This window comes from Coenobita brevimanus, chromosome 64 (genome assembly GCF_032717465.1).
Source record: "Coenobita brevimanus isolate Jiangsu-jjx chromosome 64, ASM3271746v2, whole genome shotgun sequence".
Classification (NCBI taxonomy): Eukaryota; Metazoa; Arthropoda; class Malacostraca; order Decapoda; family Coenobitidae; genus Coenobita; species Coenobita brevimanus.
Window position 1 is genome coordinate 18,815,656 of NC_137017.1, and position 22,208 is coordinate 18,837,863.

The 22,208-nt window shown below is 40.8% G+C and overlaps 1 protein-coding gene and 1 pseudogene across 1 annotated transcript in view; one reads left to right on the forward strand and one right to left on the reverse strand.

Moving 5' to 3' along the window:
- lama (phospholipase B domain containing lamina ancestor) overlaps positions 1 to 22,208 on the forward strand; it is a 242,324-nt gene that overhangs the window by 143,689 nt on the left and 76,427 nt on the right. The window contains exons 4-5 of the mRNA XM_080276085.1: positions 1,628 to 1,713; positions 8,225 to 8,407. Coding sequence (XP_080132211.1) covers positions 1,628 to 1,713; positions 8,225 to 8,407 — 269 coding nt within the window. The remainder of the gene's footprint in view (positions 1 to 1,627; positions 1,714 to 8,224; positions 8,408 to 22,208) is intronic.
- Positions 9,263 to 9,382, reverse strand: LOC145404809 (5S ribosomal RNA; annotated as a pseudogene).

A 22,208-nucleotide genomic window follows, 5' to 3' on the forward strand; every position in this document is an offset into this window, starting at 1 on the left:
AGGCTAAGGGACAGTTAGGGCCTCACAGCCCTCACTCATCACTGGCAGAACTGGCTGACTGGGCAGGGCTGGCTGGCTGCACGGGGCTGGCTGATGAGTCTGGACTGGCGGATGAGACTGAGCTAGCTGGCTGGGTGGGGCTGGCTGATGGGGCTGGACCAATCGATAAGACTGGGCTAGCTGGCTGGGCAGGGCTAGCTAATGAGGCTGGACCGGTGGACAAGTGTGTGTGGTCTAATGCCGACAGTGTGAGGACGTTTTTGTTGCGTTTGCACATTCGCTGTTCACTGAGTCGTGGATGATCCATCGTTGTTGCAAATCGTTCCCATTGTATAGTGGGCATAGGGTACTAAAATTTTGACATTGTATAAGCGAAATATCGTACAATGAGGCATTGTATAATGAGGGTTTATTGTACTTAGGTAGTGTGATGAGTGTGGGTGGAAGTTTAGAGGGTGTAGTGCTCGAAAGGGTACAGCAAGGAAGAGTTGTTCCTTGAAAGCAGTGATAAGAAATGAAAAGTGAGCCTGGAAGTGAAAAAGTTACTGTATGACAGTATCATGATATCACCTCTAACGTACGAAAGTGAAGCTTGGACCTTGTTGGAGGGACACAAGTCAAGAGTGAGAGCAGTACAAATGATTTATTTGAGAGGAGTATGTGGAGTCGCATGGAGAGACAGACTGACCAATGAGGCAGTGGAGGAGCATTGTGGTGTGAATGTGGATGTGATAGAAAGTGTTAGGAGAAACACATTGAGGTGGTTTGACCATGTGGAGAGGATGGAGAGCGAGAGACTGATGAGGAGAGTGTATGTGAGTGAGGTGGAGGGGGGGAGGGGGAGGGTTGGAGTGGAGAGGTATATGAGAGAGGGTTGTGTGAGCTGGAAGCAGGGCAGTGAAATGGCTGGGGGCAGGACAACATGGAAGCAATTTGTTTGTGGCCACCTGTTACGGGATTAAGGCATCTTACAGTAGATAGATAGATAGATAGATAGACAGACATGTTATGTGCTGGAGATGAGGCTGGAGCTGGCTCTGTGGCTAGAGTCAGGAAGTTGTTGCCTCTCCTGACATGGAGATGGCTCTCTCTCTGTGCTAAGGGATCTTTGTATGCAGGATGTGTTAAGAGTGTAATGTTGTTTGGTAGTGAGACCTGGGCAGTAGAGGAAGAGGATATTCACTGGCTGAAATGTACAGAAATGACAGTGATTAGCTGGATATGCAGTGCGTCCTTGAACATGAGGCCTGGGGGGCCAGGTTTATGATGGAAGAGTTAGAGGAAGGATGGGACTGGAGTGTATAGGTGTTGTGATGAGGAGCAGTAGACTGAGATGGTTTGGGCATGTGGAGAGGATGGGGGATGACATTTGGGTGCAGAAAGTAAGAAGTGTTAATGTTGGGAGTAGGGTTGCAAGAGGCAGACCGAAAAAGACATGAGACGAAGTCATAGAGTGTGATCTCAGGAATGAGGGACTGAATAGGGAGGCTGCCAGAGATCGAGCAGCATGGAGAGCCACCATTAGGTGACCAAGACCAATGCATGCAAGCATGTTTGAGCCATAAGAAATGAATGAAAACACTATACATATTGCTGCACTTGATTAATGTATTGCATCTTATTTTAGGTTCAGCTGATCTTAGCCCAACTGAATGGTGTGTCTGAAGGCTACAACAAGACATCAAAGAACCCCATGGAGGAAGATGCAATATTGTAAGTTGAGTTTATTGGTTATAATTTAGTTTTTATTTCCTAACATATTCTGCTATGTTTTGAACTCTTGCCCCAGATGAGGTACGATAGTACTGGGTTTAATGGAAATTGTTTCTAACCCTTTCACTAGAAGAGACCTTCATCAAAGCTTAATAAAATTATCTGGTGTTAAAAAGAATTGGATTCCAAAAATACTGAACAGATTAAGAAATGTGTCAGATTTTTATAAAAAAGGATGTAGTAAAGTCTAGGGTGAAAGAAGTGGAAATATGACTTTAAAATATATGTTGGTTATGTAGATTGGGTAGGTTAAGTAATCCATTAATAACTGAAACATGTTTAGTTGTTGGACAGTCTTATGATCCATCATAACTGAGAAGACATGCATCACAAGTTAATTCAAATGACTTCACTGAGACTAACTACAGGCTCCAACATTCTTGAGGTGATGTGTTGTTGTAAGTGTTTGGCATTGCATTATTTTGTGTTGTATTATGGGAGGTACAGTTTGTTTCATTATGTACATGTTTCATAGTGAGAGTTATCTGTTTTGTGTTTGAATGAGAGTAGGGATGGGTAGTTGTCAGCAGTGTGGTCTGTGGTAGCCAGATCCACCTTGTCTGACCTTTCAAGTTGTACATTTGAGTTGTCTGTGGAGAAAGCAAGACACAAAAGTTGAGGAAGCCAAAGAATTGGCAAAGGACAGATATGGTTGGATGCAGTACTGTATGTAGGGAGCTGCATGTGATAAGGATTGTGCCCATTTTGAAATTGCCAATGGATGGATTGCTCTTTATCCCAGTTATTGCAAAAGCGGTTTGTTCATATGGAGCACATAGTGTGGAAGGCTTATGCCCATGGGTTAGAGCTGATACCTTTGAATTCATGAATGATAAAACAATGAATGTATGCCTCATTTTGCATAGCATTGTGTCAATAGTTTTACATTTATTTTTCCCTTTTCCTGTTTTGGACACTGCCCATTCCATTTATTAATGAGAACCAGGATTAAGATGACAGTGATAAGGATGATTGCATTTATTTACTGGTATATGTTGAAAATAAACTCCCTTAGGCAGGGGTCTTCTTGACCTCCTTATAATAAAATACTTTGGTAGATAGAATATCAGATACCTCCAGCCCTACTAAAGATTAATCCCTTGAACTTAAGATATTTGTGTGTGTGTGTGTGTGTGTGTGTGTGTGTGTTCTTACCTAATTCTTACCTAATTGTATCTTTACAGGAATGAGTCAAGCTTGTACTGTTCCGTGTCTTAAACCATATTTATCGTACATATCCTTAAATTTGTGAATTGTTTTGGCACACACTATTTCATTCAGTAGTGCATTCCACTGATCAATTGCTCTATTTGGGAAACTAAATTTCCTTACGACTTTATCACCTCTCTTTTTATGCAGCTTTTTGCAGTGTCCTCTTGCTCATGCTTCCCCATACGTTAAGTAATCATTTATGTCTATTTTCTCCTTCCCTGATATGCATTTATATAGCATAATCATGTCACCTCTTTTCCTTCTTTCCTGTAGTGTTGGTAGATTCAGTTTATTTAGTCTTTCTTCATAGCTTAGATCCCTTAAGCTTGGTACCCATCTTGTAGCGGCCCTTTGAAATTTTTCAATCTTGTCTATGTGTTTTTTGAGATGAGGACTCCAGACTACTGATGCATACTCCAGGGTTGGTCTGATGAATGATGTTATTATCTTTCTTAACATGTCTTCATTTATGTATGTGAATGCTATTCTTATATTGGCAAGCAGTATGTATATGTTCCGTGCCTTCTCACTGATGTGGTCACCGGAGATAGTCTGTTATTGACAATCACACCTAGGTCCTTCTCTCTTTCTGATGTGTGTAGGGTTTTATTTCCTAATGTATAATCCCAATCAGGTCATTTTCCACTTTTATCAAACTTGATTATATGACACTTGTCCACATTGAATTCCATTTGCCATGTATTACTCCATTCATGATGTTTATTTAATTCTTCTTGTAGCTCTTTACAAGAGTCTGTGTTAGTAATTCTCCTTTGTATTTTTGCATCATCTGCAAACATATTTCGATAGCTTTCATTTCCAGTGTTACTGTCTGTATCATTTATATACACTAAAAACATGATTGGTGCCAGCACTGAGCCATGTGGTACTCCACTAGTCACTTCTTTCAATGATGAGTAATTTCCCCTTAGTACTGTTCTCATTTTTATTTTCATGACACAAATCATGCATCCAACAATACAGTGTGCCTCGAATTCCTCCTTGATGGTACAGTTTCCATAAAAGTCTTTGGTGTGGTACTGTGTCAAATGCTTTCTTGAAATTTAAATAGATACTATCCACCCATCCTTCTCTTTCCTGTAATGTGTCTGTTACTCTGTCATAGTAGCTCAACAGATTAGTAACACATGATTTTCCTTTTCTGAAACCAAACTGTCTTTCTGTTATCATATTGTGTTCTTCTAAATGATTTACCCAAGCTTTTCTTATAAGCTTTTCTAATACCTTGCTTACATCACTGGTCAGTGATACTGGTCGGTAGTTAAGTGGATTTTGTGTATTCCCTTTCTTGAATAAGGGAACAATGTTTGCTTTCTTCCAGATATCAGGTAGTTTACCTTGACTCAAGGATTTCTTGAAAATTAAAAATAATGGTTTACTTAACTCCTTTGCACATTCACGTAGCACCCAACATGAAATTTCATCAGGACCACTTGCTTTTCCTCTGTCTAATTTACTTCCTCCTGTATTTCTTTTTCTGATGTTTGTATATCTGGTAGTATGTGTGGGCATGCATGTTCCACATAATCCCTCTCAAAATTTTTTTCCTCTGTAAAAACTGATTGGAATTTCTTGTTTAGTGCTTCACAAATATCCTTCTCTTGTGTATAGGTGATTCCATCGTCCATAATGGATTGTATTTTATTTTTTACTGTACTTTGGTTTTGCTTCTGATGTAGCTGTAAAATAGCTTCGGTTGATCACTACTTTTATTTATGATATCCTCCTCAAACTGTTTTTGGGCTTCCCTCCTTATTCTTGTATCATCGTTTCTTGCCTGTTTGTAATTAATATATGCCCTTTCACTATTGTGTCTTCTGTATCTATTCCACAACAAATCTCCTTTTTCTTTTGATTTTTTACATACTGTATTGAACCATTTCTTTATTTTCTTTTCTGCTTGTTTGTGCTGTGGGATGTACTTCTGGACTCATATTTCATAAAGTTCACAGAATTTTATATATATAGCATTTAAATCTTGTCCTCCAAGCTCCTTTCACCAATCAGTTTCTAAGAAGTACATCTTTAGGTCATGATAATTTCCCCTTTTATAGTTTAGGCTCTTTTTGTAACTTTCATTGCTGTTAACTATGTCATATGCTATCCTGAAGTTGCAATTTAGTACAGTACTGCATGGTTGCTTTTGCCGAATAGAGGGTGGTATATTAAATTATCAACATCGTTTTCTTGCCTAGTAAATATGAGATCTAGCATTGAGGGTACATCGAGTCTTCTTTTTCTGGTGCTTTCCCTTACATGTTGTGTTAGGAAAAACTCTTGCACAAGATCTAGGAGCTTTTGATCCCAACAGCTTTCTTGGCTTATTATATCTAGCGTATTCCAATTTATATTTGTATTAAAATCTCCAGTTAGTATAATTCTTTCCCATTTCTCTTCCATTCTATGTAGTAATGCTCCTAAACTCTGAATTGTGTTCTCTGCCAGGTCCTCATATTCGTTTCTTTCCCATGTGTTTGATCTGGGTAGCATGTACAAATTGGCTACAATCACTTTCCCTTCAGATGTATTGATCTCTACTGCAATCAGTTCTACTTGTGCGGGTATATCTAGTTCTATTTCTTTGACTTTTAGATTTTTCTTAGTTAATATTATAATTCCTCCTCCTTTTTTTAAGTTCCTATCTCTTCTCCATATATTATATTCCTCTAAGTTTAGGATGTCATTTGATAGCCTTGGTGTTAATTTTGTTTCAGTTAGGCATATTATACAGTATGTGGTTCATTTTTTCTGATATAATCATTCATCTCTTATAATTTAGATACCATTCCATCCACATTTGAGTACATCAAATTAATCATCTTGTTTATATACAGTACTTGTCATGACATGGTTCTACTACCTTCCTCCTTTTTATTCCCTCCTGTTTATGTACCACTTTCGTACCTGCAATCCTATTACTTTGAAAAAAAATGTATTCTCCTCCTCCTCTGATCTTCCCTCATTTTTTTGTTTTTGCTTCCTCCCTCTTCTCTTTCAGTAATTCCAGTTCCTCTTGTGTTAGGCATCTTTTTATCCATACATTTTTGAACTCTTCTTTTTCCATAAGATTCTTTGCATTTTTCAGTATCTCCTCCACGGTGTTTACACTCTGGAAGGTTACCTTTAGGGGTCTTGACTTGCTTTTCTCATATTTCCCTAACCTTTTATGTTCCTCTATGTCTTTACTACAGATTTCCTCTGATACTTCTTTCAATATGCTCATTACATTTGCCATCTCCTTTTTGTCTCTTGAGATCTTGTTTTAAATATTTAGGGTCACATGTTGCTGTGGATGGAAGAATAGATGCAGAAGTGAAGTTTAGAATAAATGAAGTAGAAAAGGTGCTGGGAGGAATGAAAAAAGTGTTTAGATGACGTTCGCTTAGAATGGATGTAAAGAGAAGGCTTTATGAGGGTGTTGTGGTACCGACTGCGTTATATGGGGCTGAAATATGGAATATGGGTGTAACAGAGAGGAAAAGTTTGAATGTAATGGAGATGAGGTGTCTGAGGAGTATGTGTGGAGTGACGCGTATGGATCGAGTGCGAAATGATGAAGTGCGAAGAACTGGAGTTGTTCAGGAGATGGCTGGTAGAGTTGAGCAGAGGGTGTTGCGATGGTTTGGGCATATGGAGAGAATGGATAATGAGCAATTGGTGAAAAAGATAACTAGATCTGATGTGAGAGGTGTAAGGCTGAGAGGAAGACCACGAATAGGATGGATGGACAGTGTGAAGAGAGTGCTGGATGCGAGAGGGATGTCTGTTGAGCAAGGAAGAGTGGCTGTGCGTGACAGAAATAAATGGAGAGAAATTGTGAATGAATAAGTGATGACGCAGCCCTGAGGGGATATTCTCCCTCATTTGGTCTGATCAGCTTTCAGGTCAGGTGCGGGTAAGGGGATGGGTCTGTTATGATGTGGCAGGGGTAAACCAGCTCTGCTGTCGGGCCCTGCTGCGGATGTTACTGATTGTATTGTGCAGTTGACCCTTGTGCGGTGTGGTGCGGTGAGGATCTATCCGTTCTCCCCTTTGGGGCTAAGATGCGAATGAATGTGTTTGAATGGATGAGTAAATGGGGAGTGTGTCGTCCTGTCTCGGCTACCTCTCTTTCCTTGGGGGAAGCAGCCTAGGTATATAGATAGATAGAGATGTTGTTTTTAACTTCTTCCTCTTCTATACCAGTGATTACTATACAGTAGATTTGTTGATATCTACTGAATCTCTGACTAACTTAGGATTGTTCTAGATTATTCTTTTCACTTCCTTTTTAATCCTTTTTTCTTTCACCCTTGTTTCTAAGTCTTTCTTTACTTTCACCATTTCAGCATAAGTGGTTTCCACATCATTTTTATAGCTTTGCACAGTTTTATTCACCTGTGTTATATTCTCTTCAGTATCACTGTTCTGGTCTATCAGACTTGTCTAATTGTCTCTGTATCATTTTTGAACTCTTCCATAATACTCTTGTGGTTGACTGCTGTACTTGCCATTTCACTAATTTTTCTCCTAAGTGAACCCAATTTTACTGTCAGCTCATCTATGGTTGTGTCTTTCTTGTTGACTTCCTTTCCTAATTTTTCTATTTCTTCCTTTTACAAGTGCATCTGTTTCTTAATTTCATCAATCTCATTTTGAAAAGCCATCTCTAGTCTGTGTACTCGTTCCACCAGTTTATTGTGAGTCTCCATTTCAACCAGTTCTTGGTAGAAATCATTGTCCTGCTTTCTACCTTTATCCCTTTACTTTTCCAAATTTACTTTACTGAAGTATGTGGTCATTTTGCAGTACTAAAAGCATATATAGTACTTACATTCCCTGGGTCAGTTGTAGACTAAACAAATGATCAGCTGATTGTGCGCATTCTTTCGCTACTTTGTTTTCTTTTTTGTTTGAACAAATGTGTGTGTGTGTGTGTTTAATGGCTGTTGCAGACAATTTTACTCAGCTTTGCCAAAACAACTCTTGCCTGTAAGGGTTAGAAACCATTTCAGTAAACCTTTTAGCCAGGGGATATCTTTTATATTTAATTCTTGCTAGTGTCAGACAATTGTATCCACTTTTGTAAGATTTCAGGGACTGTCAGGGTTAATCAAGAACATCTTTTATTCTTTTGAGCAAGAGTTTCTCCTAAATGAATAAAATTGACTGACACTGACCATTTTAAATTTTCTGAGTGGTGTCTTACCTAGTTAAGGATTAATGTCAATTTCTTCAGGTGGATGAATTTGGCTGGTGATATTGAAGACCTTGAATCAGCATTGGACCCAAATTTGGGTGGTATGAGCATTGAGGAATGGGTATCTTCTGGACGTGGACCCCGTGATGGCCACTGCTCAGCACTCATCAAAGTCCTGCCCGGCAATTCTGACCTTTATGTTTCCCATGTTACTTGGAACTCGTAAGTGGTCTAAAATAATGTAGACTCATAAATCATTCATATAGAATATACATACTGAATCTCTGTATCTGCCAGTTTTCCCTTTTGAATGCATGTCACCCTCAAGTTCTTCCTCACTGCTTTCAGCGTCCCTACCGTGTGCAGAGAAAAATTTAATTTTCTTTTTGTTTTCATTTAAGTAAAAGTCTTTTATTGCTTTAAACTGTTTAGACACCATTCACATCATCATCAATGTCATCATCGTCCAGACCTTTCCCATCCTAGGGCAGGGTGAGGAGTAGCAACATCCAGTCAGCCCAGATTTACCCAATCCATAAGCCACGCTTCCATTCACTCACCATTCAAGCCTCGCAATCATTGCTCTATCAGGTACACCAAAAACTTTCACTGTGTACTGTAGCTTCACATAAATGTATCTGATGGAGTCAGTCTGGACGCTGTCATGCTAAAAAATCCCTGATCATGTGCTTCTCCTTACAATATTCATCCAGCCAGCTTGAGCTCTTGTCATTCCCGTAGCCTCACTGACTTTCAAACCTCTGTTCCTCACACACACATCCACCATATCCCTCCACCTTCTCCTTGGCCTACCTCGTCTCCTCCCTCCTTCAGATTCGCTTAGATATACCTTTTTCACCACTCTATTGTTATCCATTCTCTCCACATGACCATACCATCTCAGCACATTCTCATCGATTCTGTTGTCCACAGACTTCCTCACTCCACATCTTTCATTCATTCATTCATTCATTGCCAGACGCCATGTATCCCAAACGGGGTGGTCAAGGGCTTAGAGTTAATTGTTTTACAGGGAGGGGCACTAATCCTCCACCAACCCCACTTGACATGTAGGGATGCCAACAGCATCTGGTGTTCCCAGGCGGTCACCCATCCAAGTACTAACCAGACCCAACGTTGCTTAACTTCGCTGATCGGATGAGAAGCGGTGTACTCAATGTGGTATGAATCACATGAATCACATTATTTCGCATCCTATCCACTCTCTGTATTCCACATACATTCCTCAGCAGTCCCATCTCTACTGCTGTCATTCTTGACTATTCATTTTCATGCCACATCATAGTCTCACATCCATATGTTAAAGTTGGCAGTAGCACTACTTCATGTAAGCCTCATGCAGCTGCAACACTCAAGCCTTTGTTTCTTATCAAGGCCTTCATTGCACCAGCTACTTTCCTTCCTTGTGTCACTCTACTTTCCACTTCTTTTGCACATTTTCCTCTCTTTTCCATCACTGGACCCAGGTATTTGAACTCTATCAATTCCAGTCTCTCTCCATTCACTGTAACATCACATTGGGGGTCACCTTCTCTCTCAATAACCGTCACTTTACTCTTTTCAACATTTACTCCGAAGGCGTAACGCTCACAGACATCAGCAAAACTGTGCACTAGTCTACCAAGTTCATGTCCGGTATTTGCAAGTAGTATCGCATCGTCAGCATACGACAAATTTGAGATATTCCATCCATCGCCATTCATTACCAATACCATCCCCCTCTCCATTGCTCACCTTTTTACTTCTCTCATCACCCCATCCATATATATGTTGAACAACCATGGGGACATCACACAACCTTGTTGCTTGCGCACACCGATTGTGAACCATTCACATAGATGCATATTTACTGTAGCACCAGTCGAGCAGGGCAGTACTCCCAAGGTGGATGGAAAGCTGATGACAGGGAGAGCTGGAGCACCCATTTCATCAGCCCTTGGGACTAGTTCCTGACCATCCCCCTTTGCTGAACTTTTTCAGTGTTTCAGTAACACCCTCCCTTCTTCCTTCCCTCCCTACCATCACTCATCTCTTGATTCCTTCTCATTATCTTTCATTCCCAACCTTCTGTCACCCCTGCTTTTTTTTTTTTTTTTTTTTCCATCGTTCACCTTCTTCCCCTCCTTCCTTCTCTCGCTCACCTTCCTGCATGTCCTCATACCCCATCTTCGTTCCTTAGTTTTCCTCAACCTCTCTCCTTCCTCCACCCTCTCATCTTTATTGCTCTGTACTAAATTTTTTCGGCCGGTCGCCATCTAAAATTGACCCACTACTGCACTCTTCATCTCATAACCTCACCTCTCCACACTTTTCACCTCACCTTACTTCACCTCTAAAGACATGCTGCGTTTTACAACCTCACTTCACTTCATTCTATTGTGGAAGGTGGTGGAGACCATGATCCACTTAACCAATGTAGTTCTGCCTACTCCTTCGTTAGATGACTCTAAACTGAGCGGCTAGACTAATGGTTTCCTGTTATCCAGGAAACCATTTACAACATTGGGTGGTAACCATATAACCAAATAAATGGGTGACGTGTATCTTACTATCATGTCCCAGGAACTGGATGGAGACGTAAATGCGCTGTCCATCCATGAACTAATCATGCATATTCTTCTGCTTCGCCACATGGAGGTACTCTCAACCACAAAGGAACATGAATTCAGAGAGTAGGCCAGCATGCTCTTCAATATAATTTTCTGTAAATGTCAACACCATTCATCATGCACAGTACACACTACACTTCCTTAAAAAAAAAAAAAAAAAAAAAAAAAAAAAGAGCCAAAATGACCAGGCCTCAGAGTCCCTGAAGGGGGGGACCATACGTGCCCCCATCTGCCCCTTTCCTGGTGACGACTCAGCAAGATGCCTGGAACCACTGTCTGACTCACTTCTCATTCATTTCTGTAACATTCGCGCAGCCTTTCCTCTAACTTTCTGTTGAACACCACCTTTCCTCCTTTAAACCTCGCCTTCTCTTCCTGACAGAGACTCAGCTGTCTGAGGCAACTGACAGCAAACCCTTTTCTGTTCCCTCCTACTTTCTCTATACTTATTTCAAAGCCAAAGGTGGCTGTTCATATATGTACACAACGACATATCTTGCTCTCGTGTTCCTAAACTTGATTCTGAATTCTCTACTCTGGCTTTGGCTTTCCTGTCATTCTGTGACTAAATATATTTGCGCTGTTTACTTATCCCATAATTCTACTGACTATAAAATACTTTTCGACTGTCTTATTTCTACGATGGAACACATTCTATCCATTTCTCCTTTCTCTGAAATCTCCATTCTAGGAGATTTCAATGTTCACCATCACCTTTGGCTCTCCTCACATTTTGCTGATCCACCTGGTGAATAAGCCTATGTATTTTTTATCCTTAATGACCTAGAGCAGCTTGTACAGTACCCTACCTATATCTCTGACCACCTTGGAGAGAGCTCCAACATACTTGACCTCTTCCTTAAAACTAATCCTTCATCTTAGGCTTTTAGTCATTCCTCTCCATTGGGCTCCTCCGATCACAACCTTATTACCTTGATCTGCCCTATCGCTCCGGTACGACCAGTGGACCCTCCAAAGAAACATCGTCTGTGGCACTTGGGAGCTGTGGATTGGGAGGCCCTCAGGCATCTTTGATTTTCCCTGGAGTGACTATTGCTTCCATGCCCTGGAGCCATCTGAGTGTGCTTTGCGCATTACGGAGGCTGTTCTCTCGGGCATGGAATCATGCATTCCCTTCTCATATCCTTTGACTAATGCAAGAAAGCCTTGTTTTAATCACGTGTGTTCTGATGCTGTCCACAACAAGGAGAGGGCCTATAAAAGGTACCAGAGCCCCTGAATCACATCTTGTTTATGTTTCTGCCCGGAATCGTGCTTAGTCTGTTCTTCATTCTGCTAAAAATAATTTCATCCATACTAAATGCTCTCAACTCTCCAACTCGAATTCTTCCCGTTCCTTCTGGCACCTTGCCAAAAACATTTCTAACAACTTCACCTCATCATCCTTCCCTCCTCTTTTCTACCCTGATGGCTCTGTAGCTATTTCTTCTACAGATAAAGGAGATCTCTTCACTCAGACTTTCTCTTTAGATGATTCCAGTGCTGTTCCTCCATCACGTCCCCCTCTGACTTCCTCATGGCTGACATTGAAATTTCGTCAGCTAATGTATTTTGTGCCATCTCTGCCCTTAATACTAACAAGACATATGGGCCTGATGGAGTCCCTCCTGTTGTCCCCAAGAACTGTACTTCTGTGCTTACACCCTGCTAAGGTAAATTCTTTCGCCTCAACTCATACCTTTCCTTCTTGCTGGAAGTTTGCTCTCATTCAGTGAGTCCCAAAGAAGGATGACCATTTTCAACTCTCTAACTATCATCCAGTTGCTTTAACATCCTATGTCCCAGAAGTTTTCGAGTCAGTTCTTAACAAAAAAATTTTAAAGCATCTTTCCTATCACAATCTTCTTTCTGATTGTCAGTATGGGTTCTGCCAGGGACGCTCCACTGGTGATCTCACCTACCTTTCAGACTCCTGGTCATCCTCGTATCGGGACTTTGGCGAAAGCTTTGCCATTGCACTTGACATCTCAAAGGCTTTCAATCATGTATGGCATAAATCTTTAATTTCCAAACTGCCCTCTTACAGTTTCTATCCTTTTATCTGTGCCTTCATCAATATCTTCCCATCTGGTCGTTGTATAGCCGCTGTTGTAGACGGCCATCGTTCTTCTCCTAGATCAATCAACAGTGGTGTTCCTCAGGGCTCTGTCCTATCACCAACTCTCTTCCTTTTATTCATCAGTGACCTTCTAAGCTGTACTTCTAACCCTATCCACTCATACGCTGATGACTTCACCCTTCACCTTTCCATTCGGTTCTTTGCAATGTCCATCTCAACAGTTACTTCAACAAACAAGGGATGAGGCTATGGCACACCTAATTTCTGACTTGGCTCATATCTCTGATTGAGGTAAAAATAATCTTGTTGTTTTTAATGCATCAAAAAGTAAGTTTTTACACCTATCAACCCGACACAATCCACAGGAGTGCCCACTAATGTTTAATAACATTCAGATCAATCCTGTATCATCCTTGAACATGCTTGGGGTTTCATTCACTCGGGACTTATCGTGGAAGGATGATATTGCATCGTTTCATTTCGTTTCGTTTTTAAAGGCTCCAACATGCTTGCATGTGTCGGCCTTGGTCACCTAATGGCGGCTCTCCACGCTGCACGATCCATTGCAGCCTCCCTGTTCAGTCCCTTAACCCTAAGGTCACACTTAATGACCTCGTCCCATGTCTTTCTCGGTCTACCCCTCACAACCCCACCCCCAATATTAACACTTCTCACCTTCCTCACCCAATTATCATCCCCCATCCTCTCCACATGTCCAAACCACCTCAATCTACCTCTCCTCATCACAACACCAATACACTCCAGTCCCATCCTACCTCTCAACTCTTCCATTGTAAACCCAACCCCTCCAGGCCTTGGACGCAGGGACGCACTGCACATCCACCTAATCATTGTCATTTCAGTACGTCTGAGCCGTCGAATGTCTTCCTCCTTCACTGCCCAGGTCTCACTACCATACAGCATTACACTCCTAACACATGCTGCATACAAAGACCCCTTAGCACGTAGGGAGAGCCCTCTCAATGTCAGGAAAGGCAAGAGCTCCCTGAACTTCTTCCAACCACTTCTCACCCTAGCCACAGAGCTAGCTCCAGCCCCACCTCCAGCACATAACATGTCTCCCAAATAACAAAACTCTTCCACACACTCAAGAGATTCACCAGCATCTCTTGTAAAATCTGCTTCCAAGAGATTGGGTGTGCTAAGCTGACTCTGTACCTTCTTTACCCCTGCAGACTTGTTGACTTTATACACGGGTTTTATTTGCCCCTGTGTAGAGTACAACTCTCATGTTTGGGGAGGCTCCCCACGTACAACTCTTCTCAATAGGATGGAGTCAAAGGCTTTTTGCCCCATTAACTCTTCTCCTCTTATTGGCTTCCTTCAACCTCTGTCTCTTCGCCACACTGTTGCATCTTTATCTATTTTCTGTCGCTACTTCAATGGTCATTGCATCTCTGAACTGTCTGCTTGCATCTCTCCACCTCTGTGAGGGGTGCGTAGCACCCATCTAGCAACAAACTCTCATCCCTTTTCTGTCCAACTCTCTAATGCAAGAGTTAACCATTACTCCCAGTCCATCATTTATGCAGCAGGTCAGCTCTGTAACTGTCTCCCTCTGTCCGTTTTTCCTACTTCCTATGATCTCCAGTCTTTCAAGCACAGTGTGTCCAGGCATCTCAAAATGAACCGACCTTGAATTTGGCTCTCTTTTGTATTGTTTTTGTTTTTTCTTGGAAGGAACAATTTGCAGGCTCCTGGCCTTTGGTTCCTCCTTTCTTGCATTAAAAAAAAAAAAAAAAAAAAAACACTACCATTATAAAAGCTTGACAGCACCTAGCAGCTAACCATTTACTCCATACATGTGCAAAACCTTCCACAATCCATCCTTCTCTGTCTACTTTGTCGTATGCTTTTTCCAGATTCATGAATGCCATAAACACCTTATGGTCCTTCTCTCAAGCCTTCTCCACTATGTACTACTGCAAATATTTAATCCACACGTCCTCTGCCACTCCTATAGCCACCCTGTTCATCACTCACTAGGACTTCTGATATCTCTATTATTTTCACTGTAATAATTCTTCCATATACCTTCCCTACCACACTCAATAAACTTATGCCATAATAATTCCTGCACTCACTTCACTCACCTTTATTTTTGCACAGGAAGAGGGAAATGTAAATTTGAGAGAGATTATAGACCAACAAAGCAAGGAAAAAGTGGAGAGGGAAGTGGTTAGGGTGTTGAGAAGTAGAGAATCTTTAGTTAGAGATGTAGCAGATAAGAAAAAATGTATAATAATTTCAGGAGTTAAAGAAAAACGTGTGACAATAAGATCAGACAGAGAAAGAGAAGAACTGAGCAAGGTTAAAGAAATAATAGTCATGGATGAAAACAACGAAGCTCAAGAAGAGATTGAAGAGGTGCTTAGGTTGGGAAAGGACGAGGAAGGAGGGGCAAGGCCATTGTAGGTAAAGTTTATGTCCCAAGCAACAGTTAACGAAATTATCAGCAGAACATGGAAACTATCGGACAAGGAAGGGTTTAAATATGTTTGGATAAGGAGAGATGCAAATGAGGAAGAAAGAGCTAAAATTCAGGACTTAGTAAAGGAATCAAAGGTAAAAAATGAACAGAGAACGGAGGAAAAGAAGACAGTGTTTTATTGGAGAGACATGGATTAGAAGCTAAGGAAGTGGTACCGGCAGACAGAAGAAGAAAAGAGGGTATAGAAAACATCAAAAATCATTGGAAGGTGGCGTATACTCATGTTGATGGTTTAATATCGGCAAGGTTAGAAATAAACAATCTTTTGAGGATACATAAACCTGACGTTATGTGCTTTGTAGAGACCAAGTTAAGAGAAGATATTGATGTTCATATGGGAGATGGTAAGTACAAACTGTGGAGAAGAGACAGAAAAGAAAAAACGGGAGGAGGAGTGATGATAGCAGTGAAGAACAACATAAATGCAGATACTGTGGAAATGGGAGAAGGCAGGGCCGAAGTGATAAATATGAAATTAGAAACTGGAGAGAATAACAAGCGAGATATGGCAGTAGTGTATGTTCCCCCTAAGACAAGAGCATGGAGTGATGATGAATACCAGGAAATGCTGTCAGACATGGCATGTTATTTACAGAAACTGATTGAGAAAAGCAACAATATAATTGTAATGGGTGACTTCAATTGTAAAGTGGTGAACTGGGAGGAATGGGACTCAGGAGGAAGCGAGGATTTGTGGGACACTATATTATTAAATATAGCAATGAACAATGTTATGACGCAATGGGTCAAAGAAGAGACATGGTTCCGAGGTTAGGACACACCAGCAAGACTAGACTTACTGTTTACCAAAGAACCCGATGTAATAGAATCCTTGAAATATCTTTGTCCTATTGGAAAAAGTGATCATGTGGTCATTAAGTTCCAGATGATAACAGGGAATGTGGAGCCAAGAGACGAGCTTTATAGGCAGGGCTTTATAGGCAGGGAAGGTACAACTTTGGGAAAGCAATCTTTACAGGATTGAGAAAATTTTTTTAAAATGCAGATTGGAGAAAATTCAGAGAAACAAGAGAGATACAGAGGAAGTGGGATATTTTTCTAGACCTGTATAATTCGGGAGTGGGAAAATTTGTGCCAAGAGTAAAGGGGAAAGAAAACAGGAAAAAAGAGTGGTTTAATAAAAGGTGTATGATAGCAAACAAAGAGAGAGACATGGCGTGGAACAATTGGAGAAAGAGAGAGAACAACAGAACAAAGGAAGAATATATAAGAACTAGAAATGAATACACAAGAATCTGCAGAGAAGAAGAAAAGAATTTTGAAAAAGGTATAATAGACAAATGTAAGGATGAACCCAAACTGTTTTATAGATTTGTCATTGGCAAACTGAAACAAAAGGAAGGAATCACCAAACTGAAAGTAGAAGGAGAGGTCTATAAGGATGCGGCAATGCAAGCAGAAATAATGAACAAACGTTTCCAATCAGTCTCAAGATGTAAGGAAAGACCCAGGACCAGATGGAATCTCTAATTGGGTACTGAAGGAATCCAGAGAACAACTGGTGGATAAGATTCACAGTTTAATTGTGTGTTCTCTGGAAGAGGGGAAAGTGCCTCAAGAATGGAAGATGGCCAATGTGGTACTAATTTATAAGGGAGGAAACAAGGAAGAACCTCTGAATTATAGACCAGTGTCCCTAACCAGCATGGTCGCAAAATTGTGTGAAAGAATTCTGAAAGATAGATGGATAAAATATCTAGAAGAGATGAATATTTTGGCTGATAGTCAGTTTGGATTTAGAAGTGGAAGGTCATGTGTTTCCAACTCGTTGAGTTTTTACTCAAGAGCGATTGACGTGCTTCAGGAAAGAGAAGGTTGGGTGGATTGTGTGTATTTAGATTTGGAGAAGGCCTTTGACAAGGTACCCCATAAGAGACTAATGTGGAAACTAGAGCATATAGGAGGACTGAAGGGGAACCTCCTGGATTGGATGAGAGACTTTTTGAGAGACAGACAAATGAGGACAGTAATAAAGGATAAGATGTCTGGATGGAGGGAAGTAACAAGTGGAGTCCCACAGGGCTCGGTGTTGGCGCCAGTAATGTTCCTGGTTTACGTTAATGATATAGTAGCTGGAGTGAACAGTTACGCAAGTCTGTTTGCTGATGATGCAAAGATCACGAGGAAGGTAGAGGTTGAGGAGGACTGCAAAATGCTGCAGGAGGATCTGGATAGGATATACGAATGGAGCTGGATGTGGGAAATGAAATTCAATGCAGAGAAATGTAAAATATTGGAAATGGGTAAAAGTACCAAGAGGCCATCATTGAATTATTTGATTGGTAATGAACCAATCACAAAAGCGAGAGAAGAGAAAGATTTGGGTGTGCTGGTCCAGGACAGTTTGTCACATGAAAAACACATTAACAAGACAGTTAGAGAAACGTATAAACTCCTGACTAATATAAGAGTAGCTTTTCATTATATGGATGAGAAGATGATGAAAAAATTGATAGTGGCCATGATTCGCCCCAGGTTGGAATATGCAGCAGTAGTGTTGTCCCCACACAAAAAGAAAGATATAAACAAGATTGAGAGAGTACAAAGAACAGCTACCAAGATGGTCCCCGGTCTGGTAGATCTGTCGTACAGAGAGAGGCTGGAAAAGCTGGATTTGCCTTCCTTAGAAGAAAGGAGAAAGAGAGGCAACATGATTGCAGTGTTCAGGACCATGATGGGAGTAGATAAAATTGACAAAGAAAGTCTGTTTTTATGGGATAAGAGAGTAACAAGAGGACACGGGATGAAACTGAGGAAGCCAAGCTGCTTGAAGGATATCAAGAAATATAGTTTTCCTTATAGATGTATAGACCTGTGGAATAACCTGGACAAAAGATCGTCCAGTCTAAAAACTTAAACGAGTTTAAAGCTAAATTTGACTTATTGTGGAGAGGATGGAGGGTGAAAGACTGACGAAGAGAGTGTATATGAGTGAGGTGGAGGGGGGAAGAGGGAGGGGGAGGCCGAGGATGAGATGGAGGGATGGAGTGGAGAGGTATATGAGAGAGGGGGGTGTGAGTTGGGAGCAGGGCAGTGAAATGGCGGGGGACAGGGCGACTTGGAGGCGATTTGTTTGTGGCCACCCCAAACGGGATTGAGGCGTCTGGCAATAGATAGATAGATAGATAGAGAAACAGAGACGGGACCCCACGAGCGTAGCTCATTTCCTGTATATCACAATTAGGTAAATACAGGGATACAATCACAGTCTTTTCCACTCAGATGGCACAGTTTCACTCATCCATCCCTTCTTACATATATCCAACAAGCACATCTTTATGCTGTCTCTCAACGCTTAATCATCTCTGCATACACCTCATCAACCCCAACTTCTTTCCCATTCTTCAGCCGTTTCACAGCGTTCTTCACTTGGGCGAGTGTCACATTTCCTGTCTCTGCATTCCTTCTCTGCACACACCCCAATTCAATAATGTTTACAGTGGCTCTGCTCTCTCTATTCTCATTCATCTAGCTTTCAAAATATTCTTTCCATCTGGTCCTTACTTCATCCCCATGGGTTAATCATGTATCACGTACATCCTTCACACTTTCACATTTCTTTCTGCTTTCACTTCTACATTTCCACACCCTTTTCCAAAATAACTTTATATTTTCAGAGTAATTTGCATTCATTTTTCTTCCTAGATCATCAGTTACCTCCTACTTTCTCCTCTTCACTAGTCTCGTCACATGCTTCTTGCTCTCAATGTATTCAGTTCTTGTTTCAATTGAACCCCTGTCTTGTAACCACTCTAACTACTTCTTCCTCTTTTCCTCCACTGGTCTCTTAACCTCTTCATCCCACCATGCTGTACCTTTCTTCTTTGTTGTTACTCTTGCCACACCACACACCACTTTAGCATTCCTAACTAAGCAATCTCTATATGCATTCCACAGGCTGTCCAGATCCATTTCATTCCAGTTTGCTTATTGTAACTCCTCCCATGTTCACAAAGAAAGAAATTTATTAGGAATGTTAACTCCCCAGTAATAATCTGGTCTTTTGTTTCTCAAAAGCACCAGTGCCTGACACAAGTATGCATTATTTTTACAAATGGACAAGAATTGTGACATCTCTTGTACACAGTACGAACTTCATCAGTTAAAATGTGAAAGTGGCAATAATTAAACCCAATAATCATCCGTCACAGTACCTCTCTCCAGATCGTAACATTTTGAAAAGAGAAAGTCTTTTAGCTGTCTCTGAAAGGAGTCAGTAGAAGAGGTTTGTCTCATGGACAGCAGCAATCTATTATATAACATAGGGGCTCTGTACACAAAAGAACAGAGAAAGATGACCAGTGAATGGCTCCAGGCTCATCAAGACACAAGGAATCATCACCACATAACGTCTCACCAGGCCATGTCAATGGAAATTTTAACAGTTTAGCATGATACTTTGGTTCACCAAACTCAAGAACCTTGAATGTAATAAGACATAGTTTACATTCAATTCTAGCCTTTATTGGTAGCCAGTGCAGCTCAGTTAGAAACAGGGTAGTTGAGATTTTTTGGGGGGAGACCAAAGATAAGCTTTGCTGCCCTGTTCAGCACAGACTGAACTTATGTTAGTAAATTATTTGGAACGCCAATCCACATGAAATTACAATAATCGACACAAGACAAGACCACTGCTTGGACCAGTGTTAAGAGGCAATGTCTATTCAAGAACTTTCTCACAGAGTACAGGTTTCTTATATGCAAGTTACACCTTCTGACAACTTGAGTAATGTGTTCTTTGTAATTTAACTTTGAATTATAATGAACACCCAGATTTTGAACAGAGTTGACTGGATGAAGCTGTGACACACCAGTGTTCGAAGTCAGGGCATTATCAACATCGTCACTCCTTCTGTGTCCTCTGATGATGATGATCTCATTTTTCCCATCATTCAGCCTAAGTTTCCATCTTGCCATCCGAATCTTAATATCAGACATTAGAGATTCAAGCTTGGTGTTGGTATGAGTAATATCTGACATCTCAACGTAGAGCTGAGTGTCATCAGCATAAAAGTGATAGGACACATCATGAGCATCAAGTTAAGATGATAAACAACCTGTGTAGATTGTAAATAGAATTGGACCCAGAACTGATCCATGAGGGATTCCGGGCAGAAGGGGAGCAGCATCTGAGCTAGTGTAATCTGCAATTACTATCTGAGATCTGTCTGACAGATATGGCTTTAGGAGCAAAAGAGCACTGCCACAAAAACCATAAAAATACAGGTCATCTAACAATAGTTTATGATCTACTGTGTCAAAAATTGCAGACAGATCCAACAGAACTAAATGAGAGGGCATCCCACTGCAGGTGTTTGCCACCAAGCCACTATAAATCCATATTAATGCAGTTTCAGTTGAATGGTATTTTCTGTATGCTGATTGAATAATGGGAGCAACTGTGTTATGTTTCAGTAGTGGTAAGAGCTGATCAAGTATGGCCCGCTCAGTAATCTTAGATGAGAAAGACAGGTTAGAGACAGGACGAAAATTTGTCCTGCTCTCGACTTCAAGGCCAGGTTTCTTGAGTAGTGGCTTAAGCAGGATACATTTCTCAGACTGCAAAAAATTACTTTCTAAGAAGCTTTAATTTATCACGTTGCAGATGAAGTCTGCTGCATACTCATACACATCAGGCAGTCGTGACATATTACACAGATTGAGTGGGCAAAAGGTTTTGTTAAGTTCTTTGGTGTCACTTAGGGACAAGATGAAGTTAAGGACATGTCCTGAGATGTGAGTTAGATCACTCACACAATTGAAAAATTTTTCTGGTTGATCAGCTCAAGGAATTCTGAAGAAAATGGTATTGACTGTAAACCAGTGTGTAAGGAAAAGGGCTATCTGGATCACTTTCTGAGGAATACACACTCGACTGGTGGAGTCTTCTTAAAATCACTGGCACGGCAGTTTGGCTTCTAGTTGTCTGAGTAATTCCTCCCGCCCCCTGACACAGGTGATTTAAATCATAGATTTGTGAAATTTAGTTGTAATGTAAATGCAACTTTCTGAAATCATTCCGTTCCTTCAAAGGAAATGTTTCTGCTCACCCTTCTTAAACCAGAACGGATGGTCTTTATGATGTTGTTTTATTATGCTGTAACTACTAATTCTGAAATAATTTCTCAGTCAGATGAGTTAAGGATTGTATGATATTGGTGGTAGAAGTCCGTTAGGCATCATTAGTAATAACTGAATGGGTGTCAGCATCTCGTTGTAGGAACCAAAGTAGAGCTGTTGAGCCACTTGGCTGTTTTTTATAATAAAACAACTTACAAGATAACAACAGACATAAACTAGTTCATGAGAGCACCTGCTTTGGCATCATTAGAGGTTGTACTAGGGATCCTAATCTGTAAACTAAGGCTTAGGGAAGTCAACTTCCTCACTTGATGTGCAACAAACTTTTTTTTTTTTTAGTCTCCATTTGCTTTTTTCTTTTATCTTAATGGTTCACAGAGAATATCATGAAGTAGATGTATAAATTTTTAGTTTGTTATGCACCTTAGTTTTCCCACTATAGCTTCCTGAAGTTAAGTGTTTTCAGCAAGCCAAAAAAAAAAAAATCATCATCATCATCTAATCCTGTGTTGCCCCATGAGGAGCATAGTAACCCGGGGTTAGGCAAGTTGGTTCTGACATTTAAGATGAGAGTGACCAGCCCCATTCATCCCTGTGTGGCATTACATGAGCAGTAAAACCCAACTACCCCTTGGATATAAGCTTACACAGGCTCAATCCGGCTGGAGCGCCTTAATTACCTGCTAAACCAACAGGCAC